The following is a 15,634-nucleotide window of genomic DNA, read 5'->3' on the forward strand; positions in this document are numbered from 1 at the left end:
AGAAACATGCTGTTTGGAGAGATGGAGGGGCCCGGGTTCAATGAGTGGCTACGTGACCGACGAAATGAATTACTAAGTAGATGAATACATGGATGTATGTACCCAAGCCTCCCTGAGGTCCAGGACATGGTGGCATTCACATGGCAAAAGGTGGGACTGTGTCTCAGTGGGCACTTAGAAGATGGCCAACAAATGGATTCTTATCACCCGCCCTGTCTTCTTCATCTGTCTCACCACCGTAGGCAGGCAATGAGTAATGAAATGGCAAATTTAATTAGTGAATTCTGTTTTGTGAGGAGGGGACACTGAGGTTTTAAGGAATAACCAGTTTCTCTGAGACCAGGATCATTTTCTGAGCATTTATTAATCAGAGGTAGATGAGCAGGCTCAGTCTAGGGGAATAATTGCCAACAAACACTTTTGGGAAGGCGGGGGCCATGGCTCTGCCAGGGATCTGCATCTCCAGGGCATCATTTGAGTCCTGCCTTCTCAAAGTACTTGTGACAAGCAGACGTGATTGCAGCCACAAACACGATGAACTCGCTGAAGTCCACCTGGGCGTCTCCATTAGCGTCCAGGTCCTTGAGCAATTTATCCACGGCGTCCTTGTCCTTTCCACTCTAGAGGAAAGAGAGGCCCAAGGTCAGCAGTGAGGCCCTGTGCAGGGCCTCAGCCTCCACCAAGCACCACTGCTGGGCAGGAGCAGGGCCAGCTGTGCATAGCAGACACATGGCGTTCCTGGCCTTCACTTGTGAGCTGCCTTCAGCTATCTGGCATGACATGAACTAACTTGTAATGTTATTAGAGCCAATTGGAATTGTGTTGTGCTCTGCGAGAGGGAGTTTCATTTTTAGTTTTGCAGGGGGTTGTCTTTGGATTTGTAATGTGCTTTTACAGTGATGGCTGTTCTCAGGAGATGCATCCAGTCTTTGCTCTACTTTTTTGTGCACTGCTAACGTCATGGGCATCCCATCTCATGCTGGCACTGAACTAGCTGCTTACACATGAACTCCTCAACACCACCAGGCACGGCAGAGGCATCGCCCTGTTACAGATGAAGACGATAAGACCCAGAGGGCCCAAGGGGCCTGCCCTGAGGTCGGTCACACAGGGAGCCAGGGAAAGCCAGGGTTGAGCCCCAGGTGTGGAGCGAGCACAGAGCACCCTGAGCCCTGTTATTCCTCTCTGCTTGGGCACCCTGGCTTGGAGTCCCAAGCTCTCAGGTCTTCTTTGAGAAGGCCAGGCCAGCGGGGCTCTCAGAGCCTGCCCATGTGATGGCAAAGCATTCTCACTATGGGACCAAGCGGGACCAGGATGCAGATCTGAACAGCAGCAGCAGGGGTGCTGATGACCCAGCCCTGGGCCAGAGAGCCCTGTGTCCAGGTGGAAAAAAACACAATTAAAATTAGTAGAAACAGACCAAGACACAACTGTGTGCATGAAAACCTTAGTGACAGCATGGTTTGCAATAGCAAAAGTAAGGCAGGGAAGTACAAATTCAATAGCAAACAAATAGTGGTTTGGCCACGTCACAATACCCTGCGGCCATTTCAAGTGATGTTTACGAAGTTTGTAGCCAGTCACCTCATATTTACAAAGCTCCAACTGTGGGGCACTGGGCTGGGCATGGAGCAGATAAGGCCACAAGGCCAGCCCAGCCCTGCCCTCAGGCGGACATTGTTCTCTGACTCTGACTCCAGCTTTGCTAGGCTTTAGCAGCATCCAGAGGGAGGGCTGAGAAGGACACCTGGGGCCTCCTTGAGGTGATTTTTTTTTTTTTTTTTTTGAGACAGAGTCTTGCTCTGTCGCCCAGGCTGGAGTGCAGTGGCGCCATCTCGGCTCACTGCAAGCTCCGCCTCCCGGGTTCACGCCATTCTCCTGCCTCAGCCTCCCGAGTAGCTGGGACTACAGGCGCCTGCTACAATGCCCGACTAATGTTTTGTATTTTTAGTAGAGACGGGGTTTCACCGTGTTGGCCAGGATGGTCTCGATCTCCTGACCTCGTGATCCGCCCATCTCGGCCTCCCAAAGTGCTGGGATTACAGGCGTGAGCCACCGTGCCCGGCCTCCCCGAGGTGATTCTAGTGTAACACAGGTTTGAGGACCCCCAGCTTAGCCATTGCTTCTCAAAGTGTGTTCCCAGGACACCTGCGCTTCCCCACACCCCAGTGTCTTGGATCAAAGTCCTCATGGGTTCAATTCTCATCCTTTGATGATTATCAGAACACCCCGAGCCCCAAGCCCAAGTTCCCAGGATGGGGCTGGGGTGTTTAATGAACATCAGAGTTTGAGAATTTATGCTGTAATGTTCCTCACAAAGAAATTAAACTGCATATAAATCCCACTCACAGCAACGTTCACATGGGGAAAAGACTGGAAGGGAGAAGAGTCTGTATTCCAGGAGGGATTTCTTCCCTCCATATTTATCTGTTTTAACATTTTCTACCAAAAACAGAACTTTACTTTTAAAAGATATCTTTACAGAATTTACATTTAGAAAATAGAACGAGGCCAGGTGTCGGGGCTCACGCCTCTAATCACAGCACTTTGAGATGCTGAGGTGGATGCATTGCCTGAGCCCAGGAGTTTGAGACCAGCCTGGGCAACATGGTGAGACCTTGTCTCTAAAAAAAAAATACAAAAATTAGCCGGCTGTGGTGACATGCACCAGTAGTCCCAGCTACTTGGGAGGCTGAGGTGGGAGGATCACCTAAGCCCAGGGAGGTTGAGGCTGCAGTGAGCCGTGATCCTGCCACTGCACTCCAGCCTGGGTGACAGAGTGACACCTTGAAAAAAAAGAAAGAAAAGAAAAGAAGCAATATTCTGAAGTGTTCCATGTCTTTGAAGTGATGCTAGGGCTGAAAATGTCAGGCTTTCATTTTCGATTATCAGCATCCATGTGGGTCAGCCCCTTAGACGGCGGGTCAGCAGAATCTGGTGGGGCCCGAAGGGGAGGGGAAGAAAGGAAGAAAGTGGGGGAGTGAGAAAGAAGGAGAGGACAGGGGTCAAAGAGAAGGGGAAACGGAGAGAGGAGGGCTTCTGTTCAGCCCAGCTGGAGGCTGCCCCGGGTGGAAGGAAGCTGGTCCTGGCTGCCCCGAGGGGCCTTCTGTGAGGCTCAGGCCAGTGGCTCCTCCCTGGCAGGGAGCCCAAGGGAGGTCTGCAGCTCTGCGCAGACAGGTGCCAGGATGGAGCCTCCTCCTGTCCTTCCTGCCGGTCCCACTAATACCAGGCAACAAAGGGCCTGGGGATGGGAGCAGGGAAGGCAGACAAGTGGGAGGTGGAGCTGGGGCGTTTATGGCCAGCAGCCTTGGAGGACAGCCCCGAGGGCTTGAGGGCTTCGCAAACTTGCAAACGGTGGCAGCCCTGGATTGCATTCCGCCCCTGCCCACACTGCACAGGTTTGAGTCCCACTCTCCCACCAGGCCTGTCACAAATACACTGGGGTCAACTCCATGTTTCAAGGATCAAGCTGACCACACCCTCTCCCTGCTCAGATGCTCCGGCATCCCCTGCCTTGACACCAGGGTGGGTCCGTTCCTTGGCTGGGCTTCTAGGGCATTTCAGGATCTGTCCCTCTTGCCTCTGAGCCCCTTGACTGCCGACCCGACCCCACCCCACCGCAGCTCTGGGCCCTCTGCCTGCCACGCCTTCCCCTTCTTCCCCAGGCCCTGCTGTGTCCAGCACTGCTGGCCTGGGCTCACCTGCAGGAAGCCGGGTAGCTCCTTCTCCATCAGCACCTTGAGCTCCCCCTTGGTCAGGGTCTGCGTGCTGCCCTCGCTGCCTGAATATCGGGAAAAGACGTCTATGATCATGCCCATGGCTGTCTCCAGTTCCGTCATGGTGCTGGATTCAGACCCACCTTCCTCCTGGGGACTGGCAGGGCCGAGAAAATGTCGCACTGGCATCCTCTTGTGCTTTATAAGGCAGCCTCATATTGACACAGTGGGTGGGACAGTGGGGTTGGGACATTCAGGAAGTCCTGCCCCTCCCCATTCATGTGTTCAGTTCTGATGAAATGCATCATTGTGATGACGTTTCTGGAAACTTTCTCCCAGCCAAGGCCCGGGGTGTGGGCTGCCTCCAGGCATCCGCATTTTACAGTGTTCACCTGTGTCTTGGGGCCATCACTGAGCCGCAGCGGTGTCCTCATCCCTGGCCCTCCCTGGGTAAGTGGCCACAGGGTGAGTGTGTGAGGAGTGAGTGGTGACTCTGTGGCCCTTTGTGTCAACATCAGAGTGTTCTGGCACCCAGCGTGCTGACACGAGGAGACGTCTGAGAGTGAATTCACACTGGGCGTGTGTGTGAACACGGATCTGCCCCGTCGCCCCTTTCTTAGAACACCCTGTGTCCTTCAGAGGCCCAGCTTCCACCTCAATCTCGCTCACTCCTCCCCTGTGGAGGCAAATGGAAAACTCCCCTTCGTCCTCTGGGAGTTCACTGAAAATCAACGGGCAAACGGCAGATGAATAGGAGAAGAGCATAACAGATGTATCTGATCGTTATGTGGCACGGCAGCCTTCAAGATGAAGACCCAAGGATCTGGGGGAAACTGTCCATGTTTACAAACATAAACACAGTTCAGCAAAGTATGGAAATATGAGTGGACACAAAAGTAAGGCCGGACGCTCATAAACCAAGAGGAAAACCCGGCCGGACGCTCATAGACCAGGAGGAGAACCCGGCAGGGCCTGTCGGGTCAGATTCCCTGGGGCCTCTCTGAGCAGCTCTCCTTCCTTCTAGGTGTGAGCAGGACCCTCTCTGGAATGGAGCTCTTATGACCTACAGTCAAATAAAGCAGGCCAGAGGGTTTCTTTAGGCTGGTTTCTACACAGAAAGGGGAGGGAGTGGAGAACTGGAGTCATATTTCTGGGTTTTATGGCAGGGTTTGGGGAAGCCTCTCAGAGGAGAAGGAGGGGTTGGAGACAGGAGGGTGGGAGCAGGACAGAGAAACTTTTGCTTCTGAGATTTACACGTTGAGGTGTTATTTTTTGAGCCCTGGCACTTACCAAACCCAGAGCAGTCACAGGGCTTAGACAGCACGAAGGCTCCTGGGACCTCTGGGCAGAGTCAGGGACTCTGGTCTCAGGCACGGTAGCACCCCTCCCTATCTCTATAGTGGAGGCCCTCAGAGGGTCTGTGCGTGGGAGGCTGAGAGAGTCCTGGAGAGCACGGAGGTAAGGAGCATGGAGGTAGGGGCCTGTGTTCACATCCTGCCCCAGTCAAAGTAGGCCCACACTCAAAGGCCTCTCTCTTGGTAGAGATCTTCCAGAGGGTCAGCCTCCAGCAAGTTCCCTAACCTCTCCCAACACAGCCTGCACCAGCACATGGGCCAGGACTGCGGCCGTGGGGCTCTGGCTCCACACAGAAAAACCTTGGTGCACGATGGGAGCAGCAGGTCTCACAAGAGCTGCCTTTCTCGGAACACACTGCCTCTGCCCAGGTGTCCTGCAGGGGAGGCTCAGAGTGGCCCCACTGGTGACCCCTTGGGGAGCAGGGACAGGTCCATTCTGCTCACTCCTGAGCTGAGAAGTTCCCTCTTGGGATAAGGTCGCACAGCACAGGCCACCATCCTACCACCTCAGCCAGAGGAGCGGGAGAGAGAAGGAGACTCCCTGCCCCAGAGGCAGAGCTCCTCAGGAAGCGCGTTCACCGCGAGATATACATACATATATATACACCTATATATGTATATATGTGTGTGTGTGTGTATATACGTGTGTGTGTATGTGTGTGTGTGTGTATATATATATATATGTATTTTTTTTTTTTTTTGAGACGGAGTCTCGCTCTGTCGCCCGGGCTGGAGTGTAGTGGCTGGATCTCAGCTCACTGCAAGCTCTGCCTCCCGGGTTCACGCCATTCTCCTGCCTCAGCCTCCCAAGTAGCTGGGACTACAGGCACCCGCCACCTCGCCTGGCTAGTTTTTTTGTATTTTTTAGTAGAAACAGGGTTTCACCCTGTTAGCCAGGATGGTCTCGATCTCCTGACCTCATGATCCACCTGTCTCGGCCTCCCAAAGTGCTGGGATTACAGGCTTGAGCCACCGCGCCAGCCATATTTTTTTTTTTTTTTTTTTTTTGAGACGGAGTCTCGCTCTGTTGCCCAGGGCTGCGAGTGCAGTGGTGTGATCTCCAGCTCACTGGCAACTTCCACCTCTGGGTTCCAAAGCGATTTTCGCAGCCTGCAGCCTCCCGAGTAGTCTGGGACTACAGGCCGTGTCCACCACACGCGAGGCTAATTTTTTTGTATTTTTCAGTAGAGACGGGGTTTCACCCATGTTGGCCAGTCTGGTTCATCACTTTGTTTTAAATTTTAATACTTTATGATTTATTTTTATTTTATTTTTTGAGACGGAGTCTCGCTCTATCACCCAGGCTGGAGTGCAGTGGCGCCATCTTGGCTCACTAAATGTCATGCGCGTCCATGTGAAGAGACCACCAAAGAGGCTTTGTGTGAGCAACATGGCTGTTTATTTCACCTGGGAGCAGGCGGGCTGGGTCCGAAAAGAGAGTCAGTGAAGGGAGATAAGGGTGGGGTTGTTTTATAGGATTTGGGTAGGTAAAGGAAAATTCCAGTCAAAGGGGCTTGTTCTCTGGCGGGCAGGAGTGGGGTCACAAGGTGCTCAGTGGGGAGCTTTTGAGCCAGGATGAGCCGGGGACAAGATAATGTCATCGCTTAAGGCAAGGACCGGCCATTTTCACTTCTTTTGTGGTGGAATGTCATCAGTTAAGGCGGGGCAGGGCATTTGCACTTCTTTTGTGATTCTTCCATTACTTCAGGCCATCTGGGTGTATATGTGCAAGTCACAAGGGATGCGATGGCTTGGCTTGGGCTCAGAGGCCTGACACTGCGACCCCTGCCTCCCGGTTCAAGTGATTCTCCTGCTTCAGCCTCCTGAGTAGCTGGGATTATAGGCATGCACCACCTCACCCAGCTAATTTTTGTATTTTTAGTAAAGATGGGGTTTCATCATTGTTGGCCAGGCTGGTCTTGAACTCCTAACCTCAAGTGATCTGCCCACTTCGGCCTCCCAAAGTGCTGGAGTTACAGGCATAAGCCACCGTGCCCGGCCCCATTTATTTATTTTTAGAGACAATGTCTTGCTTTCTCACCCAGGTTGGAGTGCAGTGGCACAATCACGGCTCACCATAGCCTCCAACTCCTGGGCTTAAGTGATCCTCCCAACTCAGCCTCTCCAGTAGCTGGGACTACAGGGCCCTCCACCATGCCTGACCACTCACTTTAATCTTTCACCGCTGTGGGAGGAAGGGTCAGGACATCCATCAGGTGGAAACCGCTGCACCCCCTGACCTGTTCAGGCCACTGGAGTGTCACCAGACCACCAGGGCTGCCCCTGCTGGAGTAACTCACCTGGGTAACTCTGAGGACAAGCCCCCTTGGAGACTCTTCTCTCAGGAGGGAGGCAGCATTTTCCAAGAAAGGGTTCAACTCAGACCTCTGAGTCAGAGGACCAGTTAAAGAGAAAATTATTCTGACTTTATTCAGGCATGTTGCTGTAGGGGTCATGATGATTGCCATGTGGGGGAGTTGCCCTTGAGGCAGCTGGGAGTGGCTCACGCCTGTAATCCCAGCAATTTGGGAGGCCAAGGCAGGTGGATCACTTGACAGGAGTTTGAGACCAGCCTGGCCAACATGCAAAACCCCATCTCTACTAAAAGTACAAAAATTAGCCAGGCATGGTGGCGCGCACCTGTAATCCCAGCTACTCGGGAGGCTGAGGCAGAATTGCTTGAGCCTGGGAAGTGGAGGTTGCAATGAGCTGAGATTGCACCACTGCACTCCATCCTGGGCTACAGTGAGACTCTGTCTCAAAAAAAAAAAAAAAAAGTCAGATGAAGAGCTCGAACCACAAGTTTCCACATTGTTAACCAGGGTAAAGAGCAACCGCTGATGGGAAGGGGCCCAGCAGTCAGCCCCCGGGAACGCTAGGATGTGGCCCTGTTTTGGCAAGGCTGCCCTGTTGCCACGGAGATGGGCAGGCAGGAGACATCCCCAGTCAGTAGGCCCCAGGTAGGGATCAGGAGGTTTCAGGAAGACACAAGTTATGCAGTGGGGCAGGTGAGGCTCGGCCTGCCAAGCCTGTCCTGAGTGTCATGGGAACAGCTCTGGAAGTGACTCCTCTGTCCTCTGGAATCTGGACCAGATGGGGCCTTCTCCGGATGCCTGCACTCAGCAGATACGACAGAAAGCCACTCGAGTGTGGCCCCAGGTCCAGCACCAGGCCAAGCAGGTGGGGACCATAAGTTGATCCGAGCTCTCCAGTCCCCGCGCTGGGCTGGGGGATGCATGATGAGCCAGGCTGGGATCCTGTTATCAGGGAGTCATCAGCCACAGAGGGCACCATGTGCACGGAGGATGTGGTGAAGGAGAGGTGACTGGGGAGGGAGAAGCAGGGAGGCCAGGAGGAGGGCGGGGCCTGTGCTGGGGGGTGGAGGGACCCATGCCTGGGAAGGGCACGGGGAGAGTGAAGTGGGAGTGGAGTGGGAGGCGGGCTTGGAGGAGTTGATGCCTTTGGGATGTGGGACAGTGAGAAACAAGGCACAAAGAACCAGTGTTCCGGGGAATCAAGAAGTTGGGATGGGCAGCATGGGTCCAGGGTGGAGAGGGGCTGGAGGGGGAGGAGGGCACCAACCAGGGAAGGCCCCCCAGGCTGGCCCCACAGAGGCTTAATCCTGTAGTTCTGGGCCTTGCAGCACCAGCCACACGTCTGAGCTCCTGGGTGATTTTTTTTTTTTTTTTTGAGACGGAGTCTTGCTCTGTCGCCCAGGCTGGAGTGCAGTGGCCGGATCTCAGTTCACTGCAAGCTCCGCCTCCCGGGTTCACGCTATTCTCCTGCCTCAGCCTCCGGAGTAGCTGGGACTACAGGCGCCCGCCACCTCGCCTGGCTAATCTTTTGTATTTTTTAGTAGAGACGGGGTTTCACCAGATTAGCCAAGATGGTCTCGATCTCCTGACCTCGTGATCCGCCCGTCTCGGCCTCCCAAAGTGCTGGGATTACAGGCTTGAGCCACCACACCCGGCCCTGGGTGATTTTAAGAACTAGCTGTTGCCGGGCCGCATCCCAGCAGAGCTGCCCCTTTCAGTGGCCAGACTGGCCCAGCGCCTTCCAGGTGATCCTGTTGTGCCAGGTCAATGGTCTGGAGGGTTTTCAGGGGCAAGATGCACCGTCATGTTTGCCCTTTGGAGGCCCACATGGCCGCTGGTGTGAGAGGCAGACGTGCACGGTGAGAAGGCTGTGCATGGTGAGAAGGCAGTGAGGGGCTGCAGGGTGAGGAGCCCCCAGCCGTGTGCAATTCAGGGTCCCTGCAGCACCTGCCCGAGGACACTGGGAGCTGGTGGAAGCCTTGGCAGGAGCAGTAAACTGAAGCAGGAGGAGGGGCCTCACTCATCACCTGATGTGATCTCCATGCTTTGCAGAAGGGGAAACCGAGGCTCAGAGCAAGGAGCTTGCTCAGCAAGCCCAGGCTCCGTCACCCTGCCCACGTTTCCTGCACTGCACTGGATCAAACCGGTTTGATCCTTGATAATGCCTCAGACAAATATTTGAAGAGGGAGGAGGCTGAGAGAGGGGAGGAAATCAGTTTCTCAGGGACAGGATGGACACAGGTGTCATGCATCGGGTAGCTGTGAGGGCAGGGGTGGCATCTCACCTGAGGGACACAGCTCCTGGGGAGGGCCACAGAGACCCTGACAGTCTCATCTCACAGGCCTCTTTCTCCAGGCTAGAAACCAATGACTCATCTCTCAGGCTCTCTAGCAGCCAGTAGGGCCCACACACCACAGTTCTGGTCAAACGTTTCCCTGAGGGCTACGGAGCCTGGCCTTGCCGAATACAGGAAGAGGCCCTCAGCCCTCTGCTTTCTTCCTGCACGAATCCTGGGCGTGATCTCCCTCTGCTACCTGCAGCCATGTGGAGACGCTGTCGGGATTCTTGTTGCTGGTGACTATTTCCAACAGGTTGTATTTGTTTTTTTTAGGGGCTGTGGAACAGATCACCACAAACTGGGGAGCCAAAAATACCAGCAACGGCTCCCTCTCCGTTCTGGAGCCGAGAAGGCAGAAATCAGGATTGGTTCCTTCCTGGTGGAGGGGCCTGGGCTTGCTGACCAAGGCGCCATCAGGATTGGTTCCTTCTGGGGCCTGAGAGCAGGATTTTGTTCCCTGCCCGTCCCCAGCTCTGGTGACTGGTGGCGTTCCTCGGTCTGTGGCCCTGCACTCCAATCTCTGCCTCTGTTGTCACTTGGCCCCCATGTGTCTCTGTGTCTCAGAAGGACACAAGTCATATGAATTAAGGACCCTCCCTACCCCAGCGTGACCCCGTTTTAACTAAGTACATTCACAATGATCTGATTTGCAAAGAAGGCTGGATTCTGAGGTCCTGGGAAGGACATGAATTTTGGGGGATGCCGTTCACCTCAGTACACTGGCGCAGAGCTCGGGGACACCACCCAGCTGCTTGACGGTGAGTAGCCTGACATTGTAGAAAGGCAGAGGTTGACTTTAGTTTGGTCCCTGGCTTTGTCCTTTGTTCTGTGACACCTTGGACAAGTTTTGTGACCCAACTGTCAGTTTCCTAGGAACTAGTGACAATGATCAGAGATAGGGGGACTCAAGGGTACGTAAAGTACAGGATGAACTGCAGCGGAGCGTGTGAGGCGCCTGGCAGGTGTCGGCCACCCAGCGGTGCTCGAAACACCTGCTGCTCCTTCCTTCCTTGTTCCCAGCTGCCTTCTCTGCTGGGCGCTCTTTGGAGAGGAGCTGTGACTGGTTCATCCTGACCCTCGAGGAGCTACTCATTCAGTCGAGGACATTGAGAAGCAGCAGACGGTGACAGTGCAGTGTGACAGTGGTATGCTGTGGGAGCCCCATGGAGCGGCTACCCAGGCAGGAAGGTCAGGGAGGCTTCCTGGAGGAGGTGGCGCTTCAGATGAAACTTGAAGGAGCTGAAGGTGTTTGCTAGACAAAGGGGCTTACTCGGACAAATGGTCTTCAGAGCGTGGTCCCAGTAAGGAAGGAGCCCGCTACTACTCCTGCTGCCCTCCTCCCCGCACCTTGCCTAGTTTACAAGACAGGAGGAAAGAGAGAAAGCAAAAAGTTAGGGAAAAAAACCAGAAGTAAGATAAATAGCCAGAAGACCTTGGCACCACCACCTGGCCCTGGTAGTTTAAAAAAGTAATAATAATATCAACCCCTGACTTAAACGACTTGTGTTATCTGTTAATTCCAGACATTGTATGAAAAAGCATTGCAAAACTTTCTGTTCTGTTAGCTGATGCATGTAGCCCCCAGTCACGTTCCCCATGCTTGCTCGATTTATCACGACCCTTTCACATGGACCCCTTAGAGTTGTAAGCCCTTAAAAGGCCCAAACATTTCTTTTTCAGGGAGCTCAGCTCTTAAGACACAAGCCTGCCGATGCTCCTGGCCGAATAAACCTCTTCCTTCTTTAATCCGGTGTCTGAGGAGTTTTGTCTGCAGCTCGTCCTGCCACAACAGAACAGCAGGACCAGCATCCCCTGAGCTAGAACAACCCTGAGGCAGGGCATCCACTGCAGGGAAGGCTGGGAGAGGGGTCAGAGAAACCTGTCAGGGGATTCTGATGTGCTCTCCAGCCTCAGGACATTCTCAGCAGGGGTGACAGGGACTAGAACCAAGGACTGGAGCTGGGACAGAGTGTGGCACATCTGCAGAGCCTGCAGCAAGGGCAGAAGCTGCGGGGTAGGGAAGCAGCTCCATGTGTCAGGAGTCGGGGATGTGGCTGATGGGGACAAAGAGCAGGATGAGGAATTTAGATATTTCCTAAAGCTGGAAGTCTGTGATTCTGCACCCCTGGGAACTGCTGTAGAGTGGCTTTGGTGATGGACACGAAATATTAAACACTGGCAAAGTGCCTCAACAGAAAGAAAAAGCCCATGTTCTTAAAGGAGAGGCAGCAGGTTGCATAGTATCTTCCAACCACCTTTTGGGCCAGGGTTCCATGTTCCACAGACCCCAGATCTGGGGTCCCCACTATTCCTACCCTCTCCTCACCCAAGGCCCTCCTCAAGGCCACACCATCATCTGTTGAGTTGATTTCTGAGAGAGTGCCAGAAAACCCATGACAATCTGGGGAGACTGAGTCCAAGTCCAGGACTGCCCACAGTGGAGAGCACTCTGCTTCGAAGCACAGGGGACTTGGAGCACCTTCCCGCCTATCCTGACCCAGGCCTGGCAGACACCCATCTAACATGCTGACATCCTTCAGGCCAACGCAGTGGCTCATGCCTATAATCCCAACAATTTGGGAGGCTGAAGCAGGAGGATGGCTTGAGCCCGGGAGATCAAGACCAGCTCTGGGCAACATAGCAAGACCTTGTCTCTACAAAAAAATTAAAAACAAAAATGCTTCAAATGTCTTTCCTCATCAGATCCCTCTGGCATGGACAAGAATTCCTCCCTGTGACCTCCATTTTAAGTAGAAGCACAGGGACATCTCAAGTGTCCTGGTGGTGGCAGGAACGGGGCCCCTGCCTGTGAGCACAGGGCTGGCTGGTGCAGGGTACCGGCCTCAGGGGAGCAGCCTGTCCAGTCCCTGGGTCACTGACTTGCTGAGTGACACTCGGGCCCGTTCCTTCCTCTAGGGCCCCTTTCTTCATCTGTAAGATGAGGGATTCAGATGAGATCACCTCCAGGACTCTGAACCCACAGAGCCCACATTCTCACACCAAGGTGCCCAGATTCCTAGGCATACACAGTACATGCTGGTTCATTAGAATACCAGGGGCTTTAAAACATTTCTATTTAGACTAAGAAACTCACATGGGGAGAAAACAGGAGCCTTGTGAAAACACAGCGTCTCCATCTCCCAGACCCATCCAGCCAGTTGCTGGAGACAGCCCTTCCCACCCCCGAGTGGCCATGCGCACTGCGGGTCCTGACCCGGGTGAGGCAGTCTCCATAGTCAGCTCCCCTGGCTGAGTCTTGGGTCCCCACAAAGGGAAGGCCTGTTGGAGAACATGGAGGAGGAGGAGCTGAGAGCAGGAGGGAGAGAGGCTGGGTCCTGCGGCCTGTGGAGGTCCTGTGAAGTCTGCAGTCAGCACGCTCCCCATTCACTGCCGCTGCCCTTGCAGTGAGTCTCCCAGTGCTGCCAAGGCCAACACCCTAGGGTGGGGTTGCAGGGCCCAGGCCTGGAGCAGAGGACGGGGTCTGAGTCTGGCTCTGCCATGTGCTGGCTGGGGACCCCTCTGAGCTCAGTTTTCTCATCTGTAAAATGGATGGGGTGCACATGCTCCTACCCCAAGGGCTGTTGTGAGGCTGGGCAGTGCCCATCTGGTGGTGGCCCATTGGCAGCTGCGATGATGAATTTTACTATCTATCCACTCAGCTAGGCTATTGGTCCTGTTGTTTGTTCAAACTCTCATCTAGATGCTGCTGTGAAGATATTTTTGGGTGTCATTAGTATTTAATTAGTGGACTTTGAATAAAACAGATGACCCTCCATAGTGTGGGTGGGCGTCATTCAATCCGTTGAAACTGAGGTTTCCAGAAGGAATTCTGCCTCCAGAACACAATACAGAAAGCCTGACTCAGTTTCCAGCCCGCACCATGTGAACTCAAGCCTGTGATATCAGCTATTCCCCGAGTCTCAGGCCTGCCAGCCTGCCCTACGAGTCTGGACTTGTCAGTCCTCACAATCACATGAGCCAATCGCTTAAAAATAAATCAGTCAAGCAATGTGTTAAAATAAGCTACCAATGTTCAAAAATAAGGTTACACACACACACACACACACACACACACACACACACAAATAGGACTCCTAACATGGAAATCAGATGATGTGGCTGGGCAGCCGTTCCTGCCAGGGCGGAACAGCCAAGCCCCCTGCTCCCCTCACCTGAGGTTGGGCTACCCCAGGCATGTGAGTTTTTCCAAGCTCCCGTCTGGCTCCGGGTTCAGTTTAGCAAACACTTGGTTGGAAACACTCCCGCTAGGTGCTGGGGATACTGGGGAGAATGTGGCCCGTGCCCTGGAGGAGGTGCTGTGGCATCCTGGTGGGGACCAACCCGCCAGCCCACAGTGCAGGCGAGAGAGGTGGGGCAGGGAGGAGTAGGGCGAAGCCTGCGGGTGTGCAAGCCCCCTGCCTCCTCCTTCCCTTGGGAAGACCCCAGAGCCACAGCCTGGCCATCCTGTTCACAGGAAAGCTGGGTTGGAGAAGCTGGCTTGGGTCTGGGACCAGAAGGGGGCTCACGGGTCCTACTCCCTGGAATTGGTCTATGAGGTGCAGCCACTCCCAGCCCTGCCAGCTCAGGAAAGAGGAGCTGTTTCCCCAAATCTCAGCTTCAGCAGGTGCCCGCTGTCTCCTGAAGTGGCGGGAGAGCAAGGGAGTCTCTCGTCCTTGTGAATGGAGCAGCGGTTTGTTCTGGAACCCGCGGTCTTAAGGGGAGCCCGCGCACAGCCATGCTGGCATCTGCCTCATGGGGGGCTGTGAAGACCCGGAATAAAGTGCATGAGACATTTTCCCTCAGCCAGCACCTGTGATCGCGACACCGTGGCACCTGTCCTGGAGGTGTGCAGACGGGGACTGCTGCTGAGCAACCCGGCCCGGCCCCTCTTGCTTTAGACGGACTCCCGGAAATGAGACTTAAGTTGAAGCACCTGAATGCTTACATGTTTTACCTTTAACCTTTATTTCTAAAAATGTGTGGCCAGGCACGGTGGCTCACGCCTGTAATCCTAGCACTTTGGGAGGCCGAGGTGGGCGGATCACCTGAGGTCAGGGGTTCAAGGTGACTTTCTTGAACATGGTGAAACCCCGTCTCTACTAAAAATACAAATATTAGCTGGGCATGGTGGTGGGCGCCTGTAATCCCAGCTACTCGGGAGGCTGAGGCAGGAGAATCGCTTGAGCCCGGGAGTTGGAGGTTGCAGTGAGCAGAGATCGAGCCACTGCATTCCAGCCTGGGTGACAGAGTGAGACTGTCTCAAAAAAAAAAAAAAATTGTATAACATTACTTTTTAAATTTTTTAGAGACAGAGTCTCACTCTGCTGCCCAGGCTGGAGTGCAGTGGTGTGATCATAGCTCACTGCAGCCTCAAACTCCTGGGCTCAAGTCTTCCTCCTGCTTCAGCCTCCTGAGTAGTGGGGACTAATTTTTTAAAAATTCTTTTTGTAGAGACGGGGCCTTGCTATGTTTCCCAGGCTGGTCTTGAACTCCTCGGCTCAAGCAAACCTCACAAAGCACGGGGATTACAGGCCTGAACCACCACACCTGGCCTAATATTACTTTTATTAGTTTTTTAAACACTATGAAGTATAAATAACTAAACAAAAAAACAGAGCCTAATCTTGCTACTCAGATACATTTTGTTGACATTAGCAACTAAATAAAGAGGCTGTCAAGCAGGTTTAGAAAATTTAAGCGAGATTAGAAGAGCACCTGATGAAACAGAAACCCTCACCCGACCCAGGCCCAGCCCTCAGTCTGGGGCAACTACTAACAGTTGCTGTGGTTTCTTCCAGAAGAACGTTGCCACATACCCTGGCTTGAAGGAGTCGGCACTGGTGTGTGCAGCAGTGAGAAGGCGCGCATCTTCCTTCCTAGGCACCGTGGCCACTGTCCTGCTCTGTCAC

At 53.8% G+C, this 15,634-nt stretch overlaps 1 protein-coding gene across 1 annotated transcript; it reads right to left on the minus strand.

The window, feature by feature from the left end:
* Positions 1-345: 345 nt before the first annotated feature.
* On the minus strand, positions 346-3,990 carry S100P (S100 calcium binding protein P). Its single transcript, XM_017853387.1, has 2 exons — positions 3,702-3,990; positions 346-620 (listed from the first exon to the last, which is right to left on the minus strand). The coding sequence occupies exons 1-2, from the start codon at positions 3,903-3,905 to the stop codon at positions 471-473; spliced, it is 354 nt and encodes a 117-aa protein (XP_017708876.1). The 5' UTR covers positions 3,906-3,990; the 3' UTR covers positions 346-470.
* Between the last annotated feature and the right edge of the window lie 11,644 nt (positions 3,991-15,634).

Source organism: Rhinopithecus bieti, unplaced genomic scaffold, assembly GCF_001698545.2.
Source record: "Rhinopithecus bieti isolate Rb0 unplaced genomic scaffold, ASM169854v2 scaffold_35903, whole genome shotgun sequence".
Lineage (NCBI taxonomy): Eukaryota > Metazoa > Chordata > Mammalia > Primates > Cercopithecidae > Rhinopithecus > Rhinopithecus bieti.